Raw genomic sequence first — 24323 nt, 5'->3', positions numbered from 1 at the left:
CTAGGGGAATTCTACCCACAATATGTAAAAATTCTGTATTATTTGTACAGAAATTCCTCAGCATAGCATAAGGCCTGAAATTCCCTTTTGTTTTTCCCCTCCTCAGCTCCTGCCTTCCTAATTTCATCTCTCCCTCTAACTTCCAGCAAAGCCCTTACTTCTAACCCCCAAATCTTCTGTTAAGCTGAAAAAGAACATAAAAATTGCCATACTGGGACAGACCGAAGATCCATCAAGCCCAGTTGCCAACAGTGGCCAACCCAGGTCCCAAGTAGCAAAAAGCACAGTTACTTACCGTAACAGGTGTTATCCAGGGACAGCAGGCAGATATTCTTGACTGATGGGTGACGGCACCGACGGAGCCCCGGTACGGACAATTTTAGAGTGATTGCACTCTAAGAACTTGGAAAGTTCTAGCAGGCCGCACCGCACACGCGCAAGTGCCTTCCCGCCCGACGGAGGCGCGCGGTCCCCAGTTAAGATAAGCCAGCTAAGAAGCCAACCCGGGGAGGTGGGTGGGACGCAAGAATATCTGCCTGGATAACACCTGTTACGGTAAGTAACTGTGCTTTATCCCAGGACAAGCAGGCAGCATATTCTTGACTGATGGGTGACCTCCAAGCTAACAAAAAGAGGGATGGTGGGAAGGTTGGCCATTAGGAAAACAAATTTTGCAAAACAGATTGGCCGAAGTGACCATCCCGTCTGGAGAATGCGTCCAGACAATAGTGAGATGTAAAAGTATGAACTGAGGACCAAGTAGCAGCCTTGCAGATTTCCTCAATAGGAGTGGAACGGAGGAAAGCTACAGATGCTGCCTTAGCTCTAATTCTATGGGCCGTGACAGAACCTTCCAGAGTCAGTCCGGTCTGAGCATAACAGAAAGAAATGCACGCTGCGAGCCAATTGGACAGCGTACGTTTAGAAACAGGATGTCCCAATTTATTCGGATCAAAGGACAGAAAGAGTTGAGGGAATGATCTGTGGGGCTTAGTACGGTCTAAGTAGTAAGCTAAAGCCCGCTTACAGTCCAAAGTATGCAAAGCCTGTTCTCCAGAGTGAGAGTGAGGTTTCGGAAAGAAAACAGGCAGAACAATGGATTGGTTGAGATGGAATTCAGAGACAACCTTAGGGAGAAACTTTGGATGTGTACGCAGAACCACCTTGTCATGATGAAAGACTGTAAAGGGTGGGTCTGCTACTAGTGCATGGAGCTCACTGACCCTCCTGGCAGAGGTGAGAGCAATCAGGAAGAGAACCTTCCAAGTGAGAAATTTGAAAGAAGCCGTGGCCAAAGGTTCAAACGGAGGTTTCATTAAGGCTGAAAGAACCACGTTAAGATCCCAGATCACAGGAGGAGGTTTAAGAGGTGGTTTCACATTGAAAAGTCCTCGCATGAATCTGGAGACCAAGGGATGAGCTGAAAGGAGTTTCCCATGGACTGGCTCATGAAAAGCAGCAATAGCACTGAGGTGGACTCTGATGGAAGTAGACTTGAGACCAGAATCAGACAAAGAAAGAAGGTAATCCAACACGGTCTCCACAGCAAGGGACGTAGGATTATGATGATGAAGAAGACACCAGGAAGAAAACCGTGTCCACTTCTGATGGTAACATTGCAGAGTGGCCGGTTTCCTGGAGGCATCCAGAACAGAACGAACGGGCAGAAATAAAAGAGTATCATTTGAAGTCAGCCCGAGAGATACCAGGCTGTCAGGTGCAGAGACTGGAGGATGGGATGCAGAAGGGTCTCCTGATGTTGTGTGAGCAGAGAAGGAAATTGTGGAAGTAGAATAGGTTCCCTGGAACTGAGTTGAAGTAGAAGGGAGAACCAATGTTGCCTGGGCCACCGTGGCGCAATCAGAATCATGGTGGCCTGTTCCCTCTGGAGCTTGAACAAGGTCCTGAGCATGAGAGGCAGAGGAGGGAAAGCATACAGGAAGAGATTGGACCAATCCAGGAGAAATGCATCCGCTGCCAGACGGTGAGGAGAGTAGAGTCTGGAGCAGAAGTGGGGCAGCTGATGATTGTGAGGAGCTGCAAAGAGGTCTATCTGAGGAGTGCCCCACTGAGCGAAGATGGACTGCAGAGTAAAAGGATCGAGTGTCCACTCGTGAGGCTGGAGAATTCTGCTGAGCTTGTCCGCTAAGGAATTCTGTTCTCCCTGAATGTAGATAGCTTTTAGGAATAGGTGGTGATCTGTGGCCCAAGCCCAAATCTTCTGGGCTTCCTGGCACAAGAGGCGAGAGCCCGTCCCACCCTGCTTGTTGATGTAGTACATCGCAACTTGATTGTCTGTGCACAGTAGAAGGACCTGAGGAAAGAGAAGATGCTGGAAGGCCTTGAGGGCATAAAACATCGCTCTGAGTTCCAGGAAGTTGATGTGATGTTTCATTTCCTGGGCTGTCCAAAGTCCTTGAGTTTGGAATTCGTTCAAATGAGCTCCCCAGCCATAAGGGGAAGCGTCGGTGGTGATGACAAGTTGATGAGGAGGTAGATGGAACAAAAGACCTCTGGAGAGATTTGAGGATATCAACCACCATTGTAGAGACTGATGAAGAGAGGATGTCACAGATATGTGTCGTGAGCAAGGATCCGTCGCTTGAGACCACTGGGTCGCTAGGGTCCATTGAGGAGTGCGTAGGTGGAGACGTGCGAAGGGTGTGACATGAACTGTGGAGGCCATGTGACCCAAGAGTATCATCATTTGCTTGGCAGAGATGGAACGTTGATGAAGCACCTGCTGACACAGAGATTGGAGAGTGTGAAGACGGTTGGACAGCAGAAAAGCTCTCATGAGGACTGTGTCCAGCACCGCTCCAATGAATTGAAGTCTCTGAGTGGGGATAATATGAGATTTGGGTAGATTGATCTCGAACCCCAGAAGTTGTAGAAACATGATGGTCTGGTTGGTGGCCTGGAGTACTATCTGAGAATTGGCCTTTATCAACCAATCGTCCAGGTAAGGAAACACCTGAAGGTGGTGGGAACGTAGAAAGGCGGCCACCACAATCAGACATTTGGTGAACACTCTTGGAGGGGAGGCCAGACCGAAGGGTAGCACTTTGTATTGGTAATGACAATGGTTGATCATGAAGCGGAGGTACTGTCTGGAGGCCAGATTGACCGGTATGTGAGTGTATGCTTCTTTGAGATCTAGGGAACATAGCCAGTCGCCTTGATTGAGAAGAGGATAAAGAGTAGCTAGAGAAAGCATCTTGAATTTCTCTTTTACCAAGCATTTGTTGAGATCGCGAAGATCTAAAATGGGTCTGAGATCTCCTGTCTTTTTGGGAACTAGAAAGTAACGGGAGTAAAATCCCTGCCCCTTTTGATCCAGAGGAACCTCCTCTATGGCGTTCAGAAGAAGGAGGGATTGAACCTCTTGAAGAAGGAGGGAAGACTGAGAAGTGTTCAAAGCAGACTCTCTTGGCAGACTTTGGGCAGGAAGAGTCTGGAAATTGAGAGAGTAGCCGTGGCGGATGATGTTGAGGACCCACTGATCCGAGGTGATGATTTCCCAACGGCTTATGAAATGAGTAAGACGTCCTCCTATGGTCCTCAAGTATCTAGCTAGATCCCAAATAGCAAAACCCATTTTATGCTGATTATCCTAGGAATAAGCAGTAGATTTCCCCAAGTCACTTCAATAATGGCCTATGGACTTCTCTTTTAGGAAATTATCTAAACCTTTTTTTAAACCCTGCTAAGCTAATTGATTTCACCACATGCTCTAACAACGAATTCCAGAGTATCCCCAATTCTCATTCTCCCTTCTTCCAGGCACTCAACTCCACTTATTCATTCTCCTCCTCATTCTATTTCTCCCACCCTCAAGCTTGATTCCCCTCCTTCTACACACACACTTGTTTTGCTCTGCCCCTCCCACAAGGCACACTCAGTTTGTTCTTTATACTCCCCTGTCCCATGGCACCCTCACCTAGCTGTGCCCCTCTCTCCCCCTGCCCCACAGAGATTGCACAGCAGGAGGAAGAGGAAGTGAACCCTTTCATTTGGGTCTACAGCAGGGGGTCAGCAACCTCCGGCTCTTTTTGCATTTCGCTGTGGATCTCCAGGCCTTGATCCTTTAATGTCTCTCCCAACCCCATGATTCCCCCCCCACCCGGGCCTAGTGAGGTACCTGGTGGTCCAACAGGGGTCCTGGTGGCAGGCGCACAGCCCTCCTGCTCCCTCGCAGCTGCCTTCTAAAGTGGCTGCCACAATTTCTTGCAGCTGCTCATGGCATTTCCTGTAATAGCGTGAGCTGCTGCTGCGAGAAGTCATAGCAGCCATTTTAGGAGGCAGATGCGAGGAAGCAGGAGGAAGAGGGCTGCGCTCCTGCCGCAAAGACTCCCACTGGATTACCAGGTACCTCGGTAGACCCGGGAGGGAGAGAAGCTACACCTTGCAGCTCTTTGAGTCAAACATTTTGGATGAATTGGCTCTTTGCTATAAAAAGGTTGCTGACCCCCCGGTCTAGACAAACGGTGCAGAGGTTCACTTCCTTATCCTCCTCCTGCCACGTAATCTCTGTAGGAGAAGAGGCGAGAGCAGCTAATGTCAGCAGCTTTGCAGAATTTTGCACTGTGTAGAACTCCTCCGGGAGTATTTGAAACGTCCTACTGTGCTTCTGTTCACATGAGCTTATCTGTCGGGGGGGGGGGGGGGGGTCCCCTGCCATTTCTTAGCATGACAACACGTTGTCCTGGCACTTTGGTCCTGCTCTTCTGTGTTTGCAGCATGGTCAGACTCAGCCCTTAATAGCATTACAGCACCATGAAACCAGGTTGAGTTTAAGGAAAGCCAAGAGCTGCTCTTGTCTCTTACCTTCCAGTCCAAAAACTGGGAGGAGAGCTGGGCATCCATTTCCCAGTTCAGTGCTTGCTTCCCAAATTTGGGCTTGGGATCTATCTCCTCTGCACATCCAAAGAAAGAATGAGTTAGTGTTCAGTCTGCTTCACTGCTTGTCCCTCCCTACGCACTCGCACCTGAGCCTCCCAGGGATTGTGCCAGGGTTTCTTCTGGTTTGCACTGATCTATAGCAGGGCTTTACCACATTCTGACACACTGAAAAAAGCTGCTATGAGCCTAACAGAGGGCCTAAGTGCTGGTATCATGTCACTGCCACTCTCCCCCCCCCCCCCCCCACTAAATTCTGACTATCCCTGAATGACAGGAGAAGAAGGGCTGGATTATGGAGTAGATTCTCTGCTCCAGGCTCAGCCTTTGTGAGGCATTGAGCCCTACAACCCCAGGCCCAAGCTATAACCTTGGCATAGAATGAACTTTCCCAAGGCACACCAACTGAGAAGCATGGAGCTAGAGGACATATTTGTATCAGATGCTAAATCCTACTGAAGCCACTGTGGGACTGCTTTGGACAGAGCTGCCTTACCTTTCTCAACCAAAACAGGCATCGAGAGCACCTTCATAGAAATAGGGGATCCCACCTGAAAACGACTGGACAGATGTCTGAGGAAAAAACATTGCATTAGCTACATGTGCTCCAGTATAACACTTGTACTATTTGTCTGAGCTTGGAGTCAGTGGCGTTACTATGGATGGGCCTGGGTGGGTGGGCGGGGAACCACCCATTTTGGGCTTAGGCTCACCCAGCAGCAGTGCAGGCTTGCTAGGGTTAACAGGATCCCCAAGCCCTGCCAGCTGAAAAATCCTTGTATCTCTTCTTACCCTCCAGAATCTCTCGAATCTTCCCCCACCCCCAAGTTTACCTTTTAAAACTTCATGTGTCTGCCCACCTGTACATGGTCTGGCATCTCTTCTACTCCTTGCCCCACTCGCAAACCTGCTTCTCTCTATTTCCCTCCCTTCCTCTCCCCTGCTGGCAATCCAACACCTCTTGCTGTCTCTCACCACTGCCCCCCCCCCCCCTCCCAAAGTACTTCTTAAAACTTCCCTTCAAGAGTCGCAGGCACTGAACAGCAATTCACACATGCTGCTTGCACTGGCTCCAGAGTTTCCCTCTGACTCAACCTCCTGTTTCTGCAGAGGTGGAACCATGTCAGAGGGGAGCAATACTTCTGGTACTGGGGGGAGGGGAGTGGAAGAAAAAGGAAAAGATGCCAGATGGCGGACAGGTGGGAAGGGGTGGAAAGAGAAAAGTCAATGAGAAGAGACGATTCTTACAGCTGAGGCCTTGTCAGCTCACTTTCAACACATAGCCAAGAGGAGGAGCGTAATAGTTAATGCAGTGGTTTCGATTCCCACTGCAGCTCCTTGTGACCTTGGACAAGTCACTTAACCATCCACTGCCCCAAGTACAAAATAAGCACCTGTAAATAATAGGTAAACCGCTTTGATTGTAACCACAGAAAGGAAACAGATCAAATAAGAATTGCCTCTGCTGGGTCAGACCAGTGGTCCATCATAACCAGCAGTCTGCTCAAGCGGTGGCCCTCTGGTCAAAGACCAGCGCCCTAACTGAGAATAGCCCTACCAGTGAACGTCCTTGTTCAGCAGAAACTTGTCTAACTTTCTCTTGAATCCCTGAGTGTGTTTTCCCCTATAACAGCCTCTGGAAGAGCGTTCCCAGTTTTCTACCACTCTCTGGGTGAAGAACTTCCTGACATTTGTACGGAATCTATCCCCTTTCAACTTTAGAGAGTGACCTCTTGTTCTCCCTACCTTGGAGAGGGTGAAAAATCTGTCTTTATCTACTAAGTCTATTCCCTTCAGTACCTTGAACGTTTTGATCATGTCCCCTCTCAATCTCCTCTGTTCGAGGGAAAAAAGGCCCAGTTTCTCTAATCTTCTCTGGACCCTTTCGAGTAGTACTGTGTCCTTCTTTATGTATGGCGACCAGTGCTGGACACAGTACTCCAGGTGAGGGTGCACCATGGCCCGGTACAGCAGCATGATAACCTTCTCTGATCTGTTCGTGATCCCCTTCTTTATCATTCCTAGCATTCTGTTCGCCCTTTTCGCCACCACCGCACATTGTGCGGACGACTTCATCGACTTGTCGATCAGAACTCCCAAGACCCTTTCCTGGGAAGTCTCTCCAAGTACCACCCCGGACATCCTGTATTCATGCATGAGACTTTTGTTACCGACATGCATCACTTTACACTTATCCATGTTGAACCTCATCTGCCATGTCGATGCCGATTCCTCGAGCCTGATTATGTCCCCCATCCCTCTGACATCAAACAGCAACTAACAAACAGAATTACTCAAAATAGGATTTTAGAGGTGGGAATCCATTGGGACAACCTCAGAAACCTTTAGTTTTGCTGACTTTAGACCAACCCCCATTTTCCCATAGACAGTCATGAGCTGTATTCACAGATCTGCCATGTGCTGTGATTGTATCAGCTTCTCAATTCAGCTGGAAATGTTTTGTGAAAGTTTAAGTGTGCTGTATTAGTACTGAATTTTAGAGTATGTTTGCATAATTATGTTTACGTATGTTTTTTTGTAACCCGTATAGATTTTTCGATATACAGTGGTACCTTGGTTTACAGCATAATTCGTTCCAGAAGCATGCTCGTAAACCAAAATACTCGTATATCAAAGTGAGTTTCCCCATAGGAAATAATGGAAACTCGCTTTGATACATTCCCAATCCCCCCTTTCCCGAGGCCAGCGGCGCTGCTCCCCCCCCAACAACCGGCATTGCTCCCCCGCTCATGAAGGCCCCCCCCCCCGCTCGCATCGCACCCCCTCCCCGCCATGATCCGGCATTCCCCAGGCATCTACCCACCCACCCGATCACATTTCTTACCCCCGTTTGGCACCGGCACCAACACACAGGACATGCCGGTGCCCGAAGATCTGCCTCCTTTGCACTGGGCCTTGAGTATCTGATTCTCGGAGATCTGAGAATCTCGGAGAGAACGGGAACCCGATGGCCTTGAGCATGCGCAGATGCTCAAGGCCCAGCGCGAAGGATGCAGATCTTCGGGCACCATCACCGGCATGTCCTCTGCGTTGGTGCTGGTGCCGGTACCAAATGGGGGTAAGAAATGTTATCGGGTGGGTGGATGCTTGGGGGATGCTGGATCACGGCGGGGAGGGGGTGCGACATGAGCAGAGGGTGCCGAATCGCGGGGGGGAGGGTGCCGGGTCACGGAGGGGCGCTCGTAAATCGAGGCACGCTCGATTTCCGAGGTGCCGATTTTGCGAATGTTTTGCTCATCTTGCAAAACATCACAAACCGAGGTACCACTGTAAATGTTTTAATTAAAATAAATAAAAGGAGTTCTGCCTTAGTCATGCAAGGGTTGCTCCAGCGGCTTTTATTTCATCTGAGGCCCTTGATCCCTCACGCTCTCACACAATTCTTCAGGAGGGGTACGCGGCCAACCTCTGCCAAGCCTCCCGGCCAGTCATGGGGTCATATCAGCCTGCGTTCAAGCGCCAGTCTCCACAGGGGTGAACACTGCTCCTAGTGTTAATGCAGGTCCTCTTTTTAGAAGTGTGGCCCTCCTGGCTACATTCCATAAGAGGGAAATCGGGGAGGAACTACAATTAGGTATAGGAAAGAACAAAAAAAGGGAAAAAGAATAGGAGTTATATTAGATTGGAACTTGCCTACTTAAAATGAAAATGGTAACCGAGATACACAGGCTAAAGAGATTAGGGTTCTTCAGCTTGGAGAAGATATGATGTGATAGAGGTCTATAAAATCCGGAGTAGAGTGGAAGAATAGCTTAATGGTTGTGTATGTTCACTTGTAGACCGTTCTGAGCTACTGGGAGGACGGGATAAAAATCTAAATAAATAAATAAATGGTTAGCACAATCAAATCTCTGAGTTTATTGAAAAAACCAACGTTCTTCATCCGAACCAAACAGGATTCCGACAATATCATAATACTGAGCATTCACTGATTGGAATGACTTCTTCAATACATTACTTTTTGGACCATCACCAATCGGTTGTATTAATTTCTATCGACCTTTCTGCTGCCTTTGACACCATAGATCACCATCTTCTGTTAGACAGTCTTCATTACCGACCAAGTATTATCTTGGTTTGAATCCTACTTTACTGATCGTACATCCACTGTTACAATTAATAATTCAAATTCTAAAATATCAGTAACATTTCATGGTATTCCCCAAGGATCCATTCTTTCTCCCTTACTTTTCAATATCTTTCTTGCACCCTTGATGATTGTCTGCCAATCTATAGGTTTTCATGTATTCGCATACGCTGATGATATTCAACTTTTGCACCCTTTGGATCCCAACAACTCTTTGGATATCACAGCAATCAACAATAAACTTGAACAAATCCATCAATGGTTAGATATAAATAGGTTGGCCCTCAATATTGAAAAGACAAAAACGATGCTTTTCCCATGGAAAGAAACTCCTAAACTTATTGCCCCTATCACTATAAAAAATATCCCCTTGCAATTAGTTAATACCATTAAAATCTTAGGAGTTATATTTGATAGTAAATTAACTTTTCATGAACACATCAGTAGTATCGTCAAATCATCATTCTATAGACTCCGTCAAATTCGCTCCCTTTCACAATATCTTTGTTCTAAATCACTAAATATCCTTATCCATTCCCTAGTAATCTCTAAAATCGATTACTGCAATGCCCTTTTTAAAGAGATTGCACAAAATGAAATAAGACGGCTTCAAATCATACAAAATACTTCCATTAAACTTATAACAAAGAAAAAAAAATTTGACCACGTAACACCACTTCTCAAAAACGCTCACTGGCTTCCGGTATCGCATAGAATAACGTATAAAATATGCCTACTCACCTTTAAAGCAATGCTTTTCAAATCACCTGCATTTATTTTTAAATCATTGATCCCTTACTCCACAAACAGAATATTGCGGTCAAACGAAATTCCATCTCTAAAGATCATTAATACCAGAAGACAATTTATCTTCTCAGTTACTGCCCCACAAATCTGGAACTCTCTGCCAATTTATTTAAGAGAAGAACATGATATTGATAAATTCAAGACCAATTTAAAAACATTCCTTTTCAAAGACGCTTTTGATTAATAAGTCTTACTCTAAATTCATTAATGCTGTATCTGACCATTCATTTTAATTCCCATCCTTGTGTTTTTGCCTGACCTCCTTTTCTATAATAGTTTGTAGTTCAAATCCCCTCTTCCTGTTACTCGTGTTTTGTTAACGTTTGATATAGTCTAATTTATTTTAATGTTATGTTTAAATTAATGTTTTTATTTTTTTAATATTGTAATTTTAATTGTTTCTGTTCATCGCTTTGAAGTAAGATTAAGCGATTCATCAAAAATTTTAATAAACTTGAAACTTGTTCTGCAGGGGTCGGTACTCGGACCGCTGCTGTTCAATGTATTTATAAATTATCTAGAAACAGGGACGAAGTGCGAAGTAATAAAATTTGCAGACGACACCAAACTATTTAGTGGGGTTAGGACTAAAGATGACCGTGAAGATTTACAAAGGGACCTGAACAAACTAGCAGAATGGGCAAAAAGATGGCAGATGAAGTTTAATGTAGAGAAATGTAAGGTCTTGCATGTAGGAAACAGAAACCCAATGTACTATATGATGGGAGGACTGGTAATGGGTGAAAGTAGCCTAAAAAGGACTTGGGGGTACTGGTGGACAGGACAATGAAGTCGTTGGCACAGCGCACAGCGGCCTCTAAGAAGGCAAACAGGATGCTAGGTATTATCAAGAAAAGTATTGCAACCAGAACGAAAGAAGTTATCCTGCTGTTGTATCGGGCAATGGTGCGCCTGCTTCTGGAGTACTACGTCCAATATTGGTCGCCATACCTTAAGAAGGATATGGCGATACTCGAGAGGGTTCAGAGGAGAGCGATGCGACTGGTAAAAGGTATGGAAAACCTTTCATACGCTGAAAGATTAGAAAAACTGGGGCTCTTTTTCCTGGAAAAGCGGAGACTTAGAGGGAACATTGATAGAGACTTACAAGATCATGAAGGGCATAGAGAAAGTAGAGAGGGACAGATTCTTCAAACTTTCGAAAACTACAAGAACGAGAGGGCATTCGGAAAAATTAAAAGGGGACAGATTCCGAACCAATGCTAGGAAATTCTTCTTCACCGAAAGAGTGGTGGACACCTGGAATTTGCTTCCAGAGAGTGTGATAGGACAGAGTATGGTATTGGGGTTCAAGAAGGAATTAGATAATTTCCTGAAGGAAAAGGGGATAGAAGGGGATAGATAGAGGAATACTATACAGATCCTGGACCTGATGGGCCGCCGCGGGAGCGGACTGCTGGGCGTGATGGACCTCTGGTCTGACCCTGCAGAGGCACTGCTTATGTTCTTATGTTCTGAGATCCTGGGGGACTGGGTTGATTCCCACTAGAGAATGACACGGGGACAAAATTTTCCCCGTCCCCGCGGGAACTCATTTTCCCATCCCTGTGAGTTCTTTTCCTGTCCCTGCCACATTCCTGCAAGCTCCGTCCTCAACCGCACAAGCCTCAAACACTTTAAAATCATAAGTAACGACATTCTAGAGCTCAGATTGTGATGTCATAATGCCTCATTTCACCAATGCCTAAGCTCCGTCCTCATCTGCACAAGCCTCAAACACTTTAAAATCATAAGTGGCAACATTCTAGAGCTCAGATTGTGATGTCATAATGCCTCATTTCACCAATGCCTAAGCTCCGTCCTCATCTGCACAAGCCTCAAACACTTTAAAATCATAAGTAACGACATTCTAGAGCTCAGACTGTGATGTCATAATGCCTCATTTCACCAATGCCTAAGCTCCATCCTCATCTGCACAAGCCTCGAACGCTTTCAGATCATCAGTGTTCGAGGCTTGTGCGGTTAAGGCAGAGCTTACAGGAATGAGGCTGGGAAAAAGATAGCAATAGTGACAAAACTCACGGGAACGTGATGGGAAAATTAAGTTCCTGCGGGGACAGATTTGTTCCTGTGTCATTCTCTAATTCCCACTGCAGCAATTTGTGACCCTGGGTAAACGTACCATTACCCCAGGAACAAAACATACTTTAGATTATGAGACAACTAGGGCCAGAGAAAAAGTATCTGTATATAATAATGTGTACATCATCACATATGTGTAGTAGTGCTATAGAAATAAGTAGGTATAGGTGAATGCGAATCAATTGTTTAGTCTTTCAAAAAATACAAAGACGTCATAAAGTGATGTTGAAAACACAGAAGAGCATAGTTTTTCCACTCAACATATAATTAAGATCTGTGCGTACTTGGTGAGATGTGTGCCAGTATAAATTCTCCATTTCCTCCTCATCTAAAGATTTTTTAAAAATGACTCATTGTAGGGCTCATGATTCCAGCTATTTGCCCTCATTTTCATATTTCCTTTGGAAAGTGATAAGAGTCGCACTTACCCGTCTGCTAGGAAGTAGTTTTGCCATGAGATGGGAAGATCCACCTCTGAATGGATGGTCCTCTCAATGCCATACACATCTATTGTGTCCTGACCAATGGTCTGCATTTGAAAGCCCAGCTCATCCTAAGAAGGGAGACAGGGAGACAAACAGGCTCTCACAAAGGGAATCGTGATCTCTCGAGCATTTCAACATTTTTCTAATGCTTCCTTTGGCTATAGTAATGGAAAAAGCTTTGTCCAATGCAAATGAGTGAGCATTGAAACTAATTCTGAGAGGTGGTGGGTTCCTATAAGCAATAAAATTCCTATAGGTTGCATTTGCCATGCCAGGACTCGCTGCCGCAGCTTGTAAAAAGGGCCCTAAATGTGAACAGAGTTCTGCTTTAAATAAGTAGGAAGGAGTGAAAATATTAAAAACTAGTGTTTAAGCCCGTTACATTATCAGGTGCTAGAACAGATGTGTAGAGTTTGAGCACAATGGGGTGCTGAGGACTTTCTTTATGTCTCTCTCCGTGGCCCCCTGTCTGTCTCTCCCTCTGCGTAGCCCCCTGCCTGCCTGCCTGCCTATCTTTGTCTCTCTTCCTGCCCAGTCTGTCTGTCTCTCTCCCTGCCCCTCTAGCCACCGCCACCGCTGGCGATGTTGATATCGTGCGCTGAGACACTTTTATGTATGGTGAAGGCGGCCGGGGACGGGAGAGATGTGCTGAGCTAGAGTTGCGGGGCGGCTGCTACTGCTGCTGCCGCTGTGCGGGATAGGTAAGCACAGAGCCGGGGCAAGCACCTCACAAGCCACCTCTGGGGGAGCTGAAGAGGTTTTGTGGGACACCGTAGCCCCGGAATGGGCCTCAAGACCTTGGGGAGGGGGGAATGGTGGAAACCACCCGCCTTATTTTTGTGCTCTCTTTTTCATGCGGGTAAATGAGGGGAAGGACCGAGTGCGAGTTGGGTGGAAGGAGGGAGCTGAAGACAGACTTTTCTGGGTTGCCTGCTCGCCTGTGAAAAGGCTTCTAGAATCGCACAGTTTCGGCTTCCCTGCTCGGAGATGTACTGCGCATGCGAAGGCACAAAGCATGGACGCACGGAGTTTGAAGTGCGTGCTAAGGGTTTTATTATAGCGGATAATAATAATAGTTTTATTTATATCTCGTCATACCTTTCAGTTCAAGACAGGTGCTGATAACAGCGAGTTAACATTGGTTGGAACTGGGAAGGGTTAAGTGGGCGGTTATGTGGTTGGACAGCATAGGGGGTGGGAGGGGGAACGTGTAAGAAGCGATAGGTGTTGAGTTATTTTGGAGGTTCAGACAAATTTGTTGAATAAGTGGGTTTTTAGTGATTTTCTGAATATGTGGTATGTTAGTGAATTCAGGATTAGGTCACTTAGGGTGTTGTTCCATATCCCTGCTTGGAAGGTGAGAGTCCTGTTGAGGAATCTTTTGAATCGGCATCCTTTGGGGGAGGGGAATGTAACCAAGAGTGTTCTGGGTGGGAAGGGAGAGTGTGGCGCAGTGGTTAAAGCTACAGCCTCAGCACCCTGAGGCTGTGGGTTCAAACCCATGCTGCTCCTTGGGACCCTGGGCAAGTCACTTAATCCCTCAATTGCCCCAGGTACGTTAGATAGATTGTGCGCTCGCCAGGACAGAGAGAAAAACTGCTTGAGTACCTGAATAAATGCATGTAAACCGTTCTGAGCAACCCTGGGAGAACAGTACAGAAAATAGAATAAATAAAGTGGAGTTTGTCCTGTAGGATGAAGTGTTTCAGGAGGTAGGTGGGAGCGGTGCTGAAGAGGGACTTGTAGCAGAGGCAGCTGAATTTGAAGATTATTCTGGCCTCGATGGGGTAGAACCAGATCAAGGACATCACACAAAAAAAATCTGTGACAAATCTTCAAAGATTTGGAGACCATTAGCAGATTTTTGTAATGATTAATAACATTTTCCCATAATAAGAGATTTGTTAAGTGGGGATGTGGGTGGGTATTATTTTATTTACCTTACAATATGTATGAATTAATTAATGTATTTTGAAGTATTAGGTTAGAGTTTCTGAAATAGGAAGGGAGGGCTTGGGGATTTTTATTTTATTTATATTTGTCATACATATTAAATGATTTACATATTATCTAAAACATTATAAAAATATGAATATAAATATGATATATTGTACTTAAAATATTCATGAAGGAAAATCAAGTGTGTGTTTATAAGATTATATGTATTAACTAAGAATTATATAAATTTAGTTTTCTGAAATATTAGTATGAATTTATATTGTTGATGTAACATATGAAAATGAATAAAGATTTCTCATTCAATATTGATAGGGAGGGAGAGATGGAGGGGAGATTATTATATTCAATAATAATTATATTAATTTAGATTTCTTACATAATATTATAACTTTATAAAATATTGATTTTCTAAAGAAATTTTAAATTTTATATTAATCTGTAAGTTAATCAAGTGTGATTATTCAAGTTTATAATGAATTTATTTGAAACACTTGTTGTAACATAAGAAAATGAATAAAGATTTATAAAAAAAAAAAAGATTATATGTATTTTTCTGATATACTTGTTGTTTTATAATCTTTATTCATTTTCTTTTGTTACAACAAGTGTTTCAAATATACTTTTTAGAAACTTAAACATATACACTTGATAAACACACATATTATTATCAAGTTTAACATTTTTTTTTTGAAAATTAATTTTATACAAAATTTATAATATTATGCAGTAGATCTAAATTTATATAATTTCTTTTGAATGTGTTAATCCCCCCTCCCTCCCTCCCATTCAATCAATAATATTTAAAAACAACTTTATTGTAAATTCATTCAATATTGATATAGTGTGTATAAACCGAAAATAAAATCCCACCCCATTCCCCTCTAATTAAATTTTTATCTTGGGAAAAGTAAATCATTCATTACAAAAATCTGTTAATGGTCTCCATATCTTTTGAAATTTATTAATATATCCTTTTTGTGTTGCTATGGTAAGCTCCATTTTATATATGTGACAAACAGAATTCCACCAGAAAGTGTAATTTAACCTGTCATGTCTTTTCCAATTAAATGTGATTTGTTGTATTGCTATTCCAGTTAAAATGAATAAAAGTTTGTTATTACTTGATGATATTTGACTTTTTGTTCTCATTGTTGTTCCAAATAATATAGTATCATATGTCAAGGCTACTGGGTTTTCTAACATCCTATTAATTTGAGGCCAAATTGATTTCCAGAATGTTAAAATGAATGGACAGAAGAATAAAAGATGGTCTAATGTCCCAATTTCAACATGACAGTGCCAGCATCTATTAGACCTAGAGCTATCAATTCTATGTAAACGTGTAGGGGTCCATAAAGCTCTATGTAAAAGAAAAAACCAAGTTTGTCTCATAGATGCTGATACCGTACATTTTAACCTCCAAGACCAAAGTCGTGGCCATTGAGATGCACTAATTTGGTGTTTTATCTCAATGCTCCAAATGTCTCTAAGACCATTTTTTGGTTTTTTATTTATATATCCGGATATTAATTTATACCACTGTGCAGCTTCATGTCCTATTGAGTTTATCTGGAAACACAAGAATTCCAAGCTGTGATAATTAGTAAGATTTTTCCATTCAGGGAACCCTACCTGAATGGATTGCTTCAATTGCAACCATCTAAAATATTGTGTTTTATTAAGATCAAATTTATGTTGCAATTGTGAAAATTCCAGCATTTTACCATTTTTTATTATATCGTCTAAAATACGAATACCTGCTGTCATCCAGTTTTTCCAGATTATTTTGAAACCGCCTATTTTGATCTTGGGGTTTAACCAAATTGTTTGAGTTGTTGATTTATTAATTGGAATAGGAGTTAGATTACTTATGTATCTTAAAGTTTTCCATGTATCCATGAATATTTTATGTTCTTTGTATAGCCTTGGCATCGTGATACTAACTACATGACTAAGACGTAATGGAAACATAAGTCTCCATTCTAGCCAAAACCAATCTGGAATATTTATAGTGGGCTCTGGGAGGATCCAATACATACCATGACGTAAGATATAGGCTTGATGATACCTATAAAAGTTGGGAAAATTTACCCCTCCCTCCGCAATTGATCTTTGTAATGACACTAAAGCAATTCTGGGATTTTTCCCAAGCCAAATAAACTTTGTCAATATTTTATTTAATTTTTTATAAAAAGAATTTTGAAAGAAAACTGGTATCATTCCCATTTGGTAACAAACTACAGGTAATATCATCATTTTAACAGTTTGTATTCTTCCCCACCAAGATAAGTGTAAAGGGTTCCATTGCTCACACATCTCTGTTACTTTTTGTAATAAATTTTTTTCATTAATTTTCATTGTGTCATCTAAATTTTTTGTAATCCAAATTCCAAGATATTTAATTGCATCCTCTTTCCAAACAAAAGAGAATGATTTGAATAAACCTTTTGTACAATGTATATTTAATGGGAGTACTTCTGATTTGTTCCAGTTAATCTTATATCCTGAAAATTTTCCAAATTTTTCAATCAGTTCAAGTAAATGTGGAATGGTAGATTTTGGGTTCCTCAAATATAATAATAAATCATCAGCATAAGCTGATATTTTATATTCTTTATCTGAATGAGGTATACCTTGTATCTCCTTTACTTGTTGGATTGCTAATATTAAGGGTTCTAAAACAATATCAAACAATAAAGGAGACAAAGGACATCCTTGTCTAACTCCTCTTTGTAGATTAAATTTTTCTGAAAACGTATTATTAATGTATAATCTAGCAGAAGGGGAGTTATATAATGTTTGTATCATTTGTGTGAATCCAGGACCTATTCCAAACCAATCCAATGTCTGATACATAAATGTCCATTCTATTCTATCAAAAGCCTTTTCTGCGTCTAAAGAAACCGCAAAAGTTGGCTCGTTCATTTTCTTTGTTAAGTATAACATATGGAAAGCTAATCTAGTATTATGAGATGATTGTCTTTGAGCAACAAATCCTGTTTGAGACATACTTATAATATGGGGAAGAGCTTTAGCCAATCTTATCGCAAGTATTTTTGCTAATAATTTTCCATCTACATTTATTAAAGAAATTGGTCTGTAATTTGATACCAAAGTGGGATCTTTATTTGGCTTTGGTAAAACTATTGTTAAAGATTCTGCCATAGTGCCTTTAGTACAACCTTGATTTAGTTGATATTGAAAAAGATTTAATAAATAGGGTAATAAAAAATTTTGAAATGTTTTATAAAATTCCACTGTATAACCATCACCACCTGGAGCGGATCCAACTCTAAGGGATTTCAAAGCTGTTTCTAATTCTTTTAGTGATATTTGTTCTTCTAAACTTCGCTTTATATGTTCAGGAATTTTTGGACCCTTTATTAGTTTCAAGAATTCTAAACCTTCTTTTTCTTTGTTTAAATAAGTCTCGGAAGAATAAAGAGATTTATAAAATTTTAGGAATTGTTTTAAGATTGGTTCAATTTTTGTTAGTGTATCACCTTTTTCATCTTTTATAGCAATTATTTTTGTTTTCTTTTTTTTCACTTTTAGGTAATTTGCTAGTATTCTTCCCGACTTATTTGAGTTTCCATAATACAGTGCCTGCTGAGAAAATAAATCTTTTCTTATCATTTTTGATGATATTTCATTGTATTTACCTTTAATTTTTAACAGTTCTTGTTGTGTAGAATAATCCCATTTTTTTATAAGTTTTAATTCTAAATTTTTTATTTCTTTTTCTAAGTTAGTATATTGTTTTTTATTTTGTTTATTAAGATATGCCGAATAAGAAATAATTTGTCCTCTTATTGATGCTTTAAATGCATCCCATAATATTTCTCTAGAGATTTCATCTTTATCATTTATTTGAAAAAATTCTTTCATTTTTATTTGAAAATTTTCACAGAATATTGGATCAGCAAGCATTGCATTATCAAACTTCCATATTGGTCTATTTGTTTTTTGATCTGTGATCTTAATTTCAATCCATACCCCACCATGATCAGATAAAATGATTGGATCAATGGCAGCTTTTGTTACTTGATGTGCTAGATGTTTTGATATAAATATATAATCTATTCTTGAAAAAGAATTGTGAACATGAGAACAGAATGAAAATTCCCGTCCATCAAAATGAAGTATACGCCAAATATCCATTAAATCACAAGTTTGTATTAAATTATCTAGGCCCATTGATTTCATATATCTACTTGGGTTTTTATCCATTATAGGATCCATAACAGCATTGAAATCCCCCGCTACTATTAGATTTGAAGTAGCCAGTGGTAAAATCAATTGTTGAAGAGTTTTAAAAAATTCATTTTGGTTCGAATTAGGGGCATATATATTAACCAACGTCATGGTAGTATTTCCCATATTCATTTCTACAATTATCCATCTTCCATTAATATCTGCTGTCTTTAATTTGAATGTAGCAGTACATTTTTTATTTACCAGAATAGCAACACCTGCTTTTTTCTTTGTAGCTGGTGAGAAAAAACAATGTTTGACCCATCCTCCTTGTAGTTTATTAGATTCAATATTTGAGAGGTGGGTCTCTTGTATAAAGCATAAATCCGCATCTTGCCTTTTTAAAAATGATAGTGCTTTTTTCTTTTTTATCATATGATTTAGACCATTAACGTTTAAGGATATTATTTTAAGATCCATTTATGTATTTTTGATATATTTTCCTTAAAATTATATGAATTATTTTCCTTAAATTTTTTTTTTTTTTCCCAGTATTTAAAATATTTTAGAATATCTCCTTTTTCTTCTTTACCCCATTCTCCATTATTTTTCCCCCTTTTCTTCCCTCCCTTCCCTCCCTTCCATCCCCATTTTAATATGACCACTTGGATACGCATATTGAGGTTAGGTGTATATAACTCCTACAAGCTATTACAATATATAACTATATTTACTACTATTATTATTTATTTTATCTTTTTAAATTTATTTCTCCCTTTAGAGATGTTTTAATTTATTTTATTCTATTATATATTCCCAATGTATAATTATTATTTGAGTTTATTATTATGTTTTGGTTTGTATTGTATAATAAGGTAAATGTTTACTAACAATGAATTCTAAGTGGTATCAAGAAATGTTTTCATTTTTTTTTTAAATATTATGTATGTATTATATTCTTTCCCTATTCTTTAAGGAGATTATTACATATGACAGCATGTGACAAACTTTTTTCCAGTTTCGTTGTTTAGAATGTTCCTGCATTTCAGATCCTAGTTCCATGTTCTTCCAATTCTTTTCAGTTGGTGTTGAAAGTTTTGTTTCTGTATCGAACTCTATATTTATATTCCATATTTAATCTTTATGTTTTGTTAATTTAAATATAAATATTAATATAAACACAAATATAGTATTCGATATTAAGTTCTTGTTTAAGAGGTCATTGGCTGTTCATATTGATCGAGGAAATCCTGAAGTTTTGTAGGATCTGAAAAGTTTTGAGTTTTGTTGGCTATGGTGATTTTCATTACTGCTGGATAAAGAAGGCCATATCTTGCCCCTAGAGCTCGTAGTTGGGGTCTCATGTCTAGGAATTGTTTTCTTCTTGATGCAGTTTCTTTTGCAAAGTCAGGGACAATGTGGATTCTTGCGTCCTGACATTTGAGGTTTTTGTTTTCTTTTGCGAGTTGGCAGATTTCTACTGCTTGTTGGTGTCTCAAAAGTTTAAATATTAAAGTTCTTGGTCTTGATTGAAGGTTTTTATTCTGTGTTGGTATTCTGTGTGCTCTTTCTATTTCCAATGTAGTTTTGAATTTTAAAGGTAGTATTTTAGGTAGAAATTGTTCCAGGAATGTTATAGGGTCATTTTTTTCTACCCCTTCCGGAATCCCGATGATCCTTAAATTATTTCTTCTTTCTCTATTACGGCTATCTTCCAAGTCTCTTTTAATTTCTTCAACTTCTTTCCATATTATTTTAGATTTTCTCATGTCTGTATTCAGTTGTTCTGTATTGTTTTCTAGGTCATTTATTCTATTTTCAACTATATCCACTCTTTTGGTGAGAATTGCAGCATCTTCAATTGCTTTTTTTAGTTTTTTATTGCTGTCTAATACTATTTCTTTAATTTGTCTCAGCTCTTCCATGACGTCGGGGCTTTCATCCGATGGCAACGGAACTTTTGAGGGTGTGTTATTTGGCTCTGGTTTTGATCTTTTATTGCTGCTACCAATACCGGAACCACTTGCTTCTGAATCACATTTGTTTTGTTTTTTAGATGTCATCTTCTGTTATTCTTCTCTTCTCTTTATCTCAGATTTTCTTCACTGTCTCTTGGTATCAGTTTCAATATTTTGTCGCTTGTCTCTTTTCTTTTGAATCTTCAATTTATGTTTTTACTATTTTACTATTTCAATTTATAAAAATTGATGAGTAATTTTCTTTCAGGATTTGTTTCTATCTTTTAAATAGAAAAAATTTTTTTTTTTTTTTCAGCCTTTTTTCCTTTTTTCTTCCTTTCTCTTTTCTTAATTATCTGTCCCAATCTTATATTTAGAACAGGCTCAAAATTTTTATTTCAGTATTCTTAGAGCAACTGTCAGTTGTTTGTCTCAAGTTCTATTGCTGTGAAAAAAAAAAAAAAAAAAAAAAAAAAAAAAAATGTCAGTAGTCCTTCTCTCTGTTTCTCCTCCTTCAAGCCTTATCTCAGCCTCTATGAAGGCAATAACGCTCAAATTAGCAGCCTTTCTTTTCCTTAGATTTTTAAAATACTGTTGGTCAATCTTTTTACAGATTTATTTTACTAAATCCGTTAGTCACTTTTTATTGTTGACACTTTGCATCAGCGCTGAAAAATCGGTAATCCTTTTTTCTGGCTCTCCTCTTATAAGCCCAATCGCAGCCCTTACTGAGGAGAGCAGTATTCCGTCCAGTATTTTTTAGTTTTCTTGAAGTATATGTTTTTATCAGTTTCCAGCGCTTCTCAATTACATCGATATTACTTTTTTCAGGTAAAAAAAAAAAAAAAAGTCCGTTATTCCTTTATTCTGTCATCTTTCTCACAGCCCAAGCGTTGAAGAAGTAACCAACATATTTTTATATCGGAATCCTTTTCAATTACAGCAGAGGAGATTGATATTATATTATATATTATATTTTTTGTTTATATTAGTCATTCACATTCTTTTTGCGAAATTGGCAGCAAGGAAATAGTTTAAAAACCGTTGCTAAGTTACAGCACCGGCAGAGGAGAGCTATTTCAAAACAGCTTATTTCTATAGTGTGTCAGGCACCAACCTCCTCATATATTATTTATAAAGAAGAAATTTTATCTTTGTCTTTAATTAGCTCACCAGCAGTTTCAAATTCCGTTAGTCTCCTGTTTTTTTTTACATCTCTCTTCTCAGGATATAAAAAACGGCACTTTTACTTTTGATTTTTCATCTTTCAAACGTCTCTCCGTTTCTCCGTCTCAGCTAAGGAGGTAGATTTTAATTTATCACACCATTAAGATCATGGGAAATCATTTTTTTTGTAGTAAATTTTGTAAAATAAGCTTGTTTGTACGGAGCTTCTCCTTCACCCGACCGTCAGCATTCGCGTCCAAGCCACGCCCCTGATATACTTGTTGTAATATGAAAAAATGAGTAAAGAAATTTAAAAAAAAAAAAAAATCTGTGACAAACTAAACCATTATTGTTTTATAATAAGAGCCCTGAGAAGTGATCAACATAAATGAAAAACTTGGGTGAAAGTTTGACAGTTAAGCTTTAATGTGATGTAGGGTGATGCATTAGGAGATGGAGATGAAAAACGTAGATGATGCCTTCTACACAACTTGCGATTAAAGGAGAATAACCCACTGGTTCAAGACTCCTATGCCTTTTGTACTAGAAGCTTTAATGTGATGTAAAGTGATGCATTTGGGGTACAGAAATCTGAAGGAGCTGTGTGCAAGAGAAGGTGAGAGAATGATGTGCCTGAACCAGGACAGGGTAATAGTGTCTGAGAATCTCAAAGTGGTGAAATGATGTGACAAGGTGGTGGCCAAGGCCAGAAGGATGCTGGGTCATAACCAGCAGAAAGGAGGAGGTAACTAGGTTTATGAAAATGCTTTATAAAAAAGATCAACGCGGTTTACAAAAACTGTCTGAATTCCATCAAAAGAGGAAAGATCACAACAGCCACAGTAATGCAGATAACAACTCCGAAATCCGGTCCAGCAATCATAAAGAGAAAGCCAACTTAAAATAATGTCTTTAACAAGTTGTTGGCGAGACTGCACTTGGAGTATTGTGCTCAGTTGGGTTATATCTTACTAAAGAGTGACCAAAATGGTGTGGGTGTCTACACCAAAAGACTTAAATATCTATAACTTTGAGGAGAGGAAGGATATTTTATTTATTTATAAAATTTCTATGCCGTTTTTTTCCAAAACGGTTACAGAGAGTTACCGTATTTTCACTCATATACCGTGCACCCGTGTAAAACGCGCACACGGGTATAGCACGCGGGAAACTGTAATTTATGTAAATAAATTTTTATATACTACGCACACCCATATACCGCGCATGCCGCCCCAACTCTCCCGTCGCCGCCCGACTCTCCTTTCACCCGCCCCGACTCTCCTCTGGCCAACCCGACTCTCCTTTCGCCCGCCCCGACTCTCCTCTCCCCCTTGAAGTCCTGTCCCCACCCTGAAAGCCTGATGCCCCCCCCCCGACATCCGATTCATCCCCCCGCAGGACCGCTCGCACCCCCACCCCGAAGGACCGCTCACACGCACTCGCACCCGCACCCCACCCCGAAGGAACGCTCGCACGCACTCCCACCCGCACCCCCACCCCGAAGGACCGCTCGCACGCACTCCCACCCGCACCCTCACCCCGAAGGACCGCTCGCACGCACTCGCACCCGCACCCCCACAGCCTCCCGACCCCCACCGATGTAGAAGCTCCTACCGTTGTCCTGCTGCTTCCTCTTGGCGGTCCCGGCCCTTCTGTGAGCCCTGCATCTGCGCTGCTTCCTCTTCCGGCGGTCCGGCCCTTTCTCTGACATCAGAGTGCGAGTGCGTGTGTGTGCGAGCGGTCCTTCGGGGTGGGGGTGCGAGCGGTCCTGCGGGGGGGTGAATCGGACGTCGGGGGGGGAACTATGTAAAAAAAAAGTTGTAAAACGCGCTCACGCGTATAACGCACAAGGTTATGCACGGTTTGTAAAATTTGTGTATAACGCGCGCGTTATATGCGTGAAAATACGGTACTTACATAAAATATTAAAAAGTCAATAGAAAATAAGAATGAAAACAAGCAGATTCAATCTTTACATAAAGTCAATTGCTCAAAGAAATGCATCTACAAAGAGCTGAGTCTTTAACATTTTCCCAAATGAGTTCCTCTCTCTACATTTTCGAATCTGGCCAACAAGGCCATTCCACAACTTGACTCCTGCACACGTAAAACTCCTGGCATTCGTTTCCACATATTTATTTATTTATTTAGATTTCTATCCCGTTCTCCCAGAAGCTCAGAACGGGTTACAAGAAGACATTCACAATCGTTTGAAAACAGACTAGTCGTGACAACAAATAGGTTACAGTAGACAATAACGGAGCTTATTCTAGAGATCAGACTGGTCATAGCGAAGAGTACTAGGAGAAGTCTATTGAGGAGGCAGTTTTTCATGGCACGATTGGTGGAAGAGGAAGGTCATTAGTGAGTCTAGCGATCTGATCTGTGTGGGTAGTTGGTTCCATAGGATTAGCCTTTGTTTTCAGCAATGTGGAACTTTCGGAACGCAATGATCTTAGTGGTTGATAACCAAATATCATGCAGACATTTAAATATTTGGCAACTATAAACGACCAAGCAAACCTTTTTCAAACAGGAGAGACCATAGAACAAAAGAATGTGAAATGAAGCTGCAAGGGGGGTGGGACTTGAAAGAAACTTCAGGAACTACTTTTTCATGGAGAGGGTGATGGATGTCTACAA

The 24323-nt window shown here is 40.9% G+C and overlaps 1 protein-coding gene across 3 annotated transcripts in view; it reads right to left on the bottom strand.

The window, feature by feature from the left end:
- Positions 1-24323, bottom strand: part of CATIP (ciliogenesis associated TTC17 interacting protein) — an 85852-nt gene that overhangs the window by 1326 nt on the left and 60203 nt on the right. Inside the window, exons 9-11 of one of the 3 annotated variants that reach the window (XM_033946640.1) lie at positions 12346-12470; positions 5396-5472; positions 4828-4916 (exon numbers count right to left, since the gene is read on the bottom strand). In XM_033946640.1, the coding sequence (XP_033802531.1) occupies positions 4828-4916; positions 5396-5472; positions 12346-12470 (291 nt within the window). The remainder of the gene's footprint in view (positions 1-4827; positions 4917-5395; positions 5473-12345; positions 12471-24323) is intronic. The other 2 variants (XM_033946641.1, XM_033946642.1) reach the window with 2 other exon arrangements.

The sequence above is a fragment of the Geotrypetes seraphini genome, chromosome 5 (genome assembly GCF_902459505.1).
Source record: "Geotrypetes seraphini chromosome 5, aGeoSer1.1, whole genome shotgun sequence".
In the NCBI taxonomy this organism is placed as follows: domain Eukaryota; kingdom Metazoa; phylum Chordata; class Amphibia; order Gymnophiona; family Dermophiidae; genus Geotrypetes; species Geotrypetes seraphini.
The sequence above is the reverse complement of the archived record's forward strand: the minus strand, read 5'-3'. Positions and strand labels throughout refer to the sequence as shown.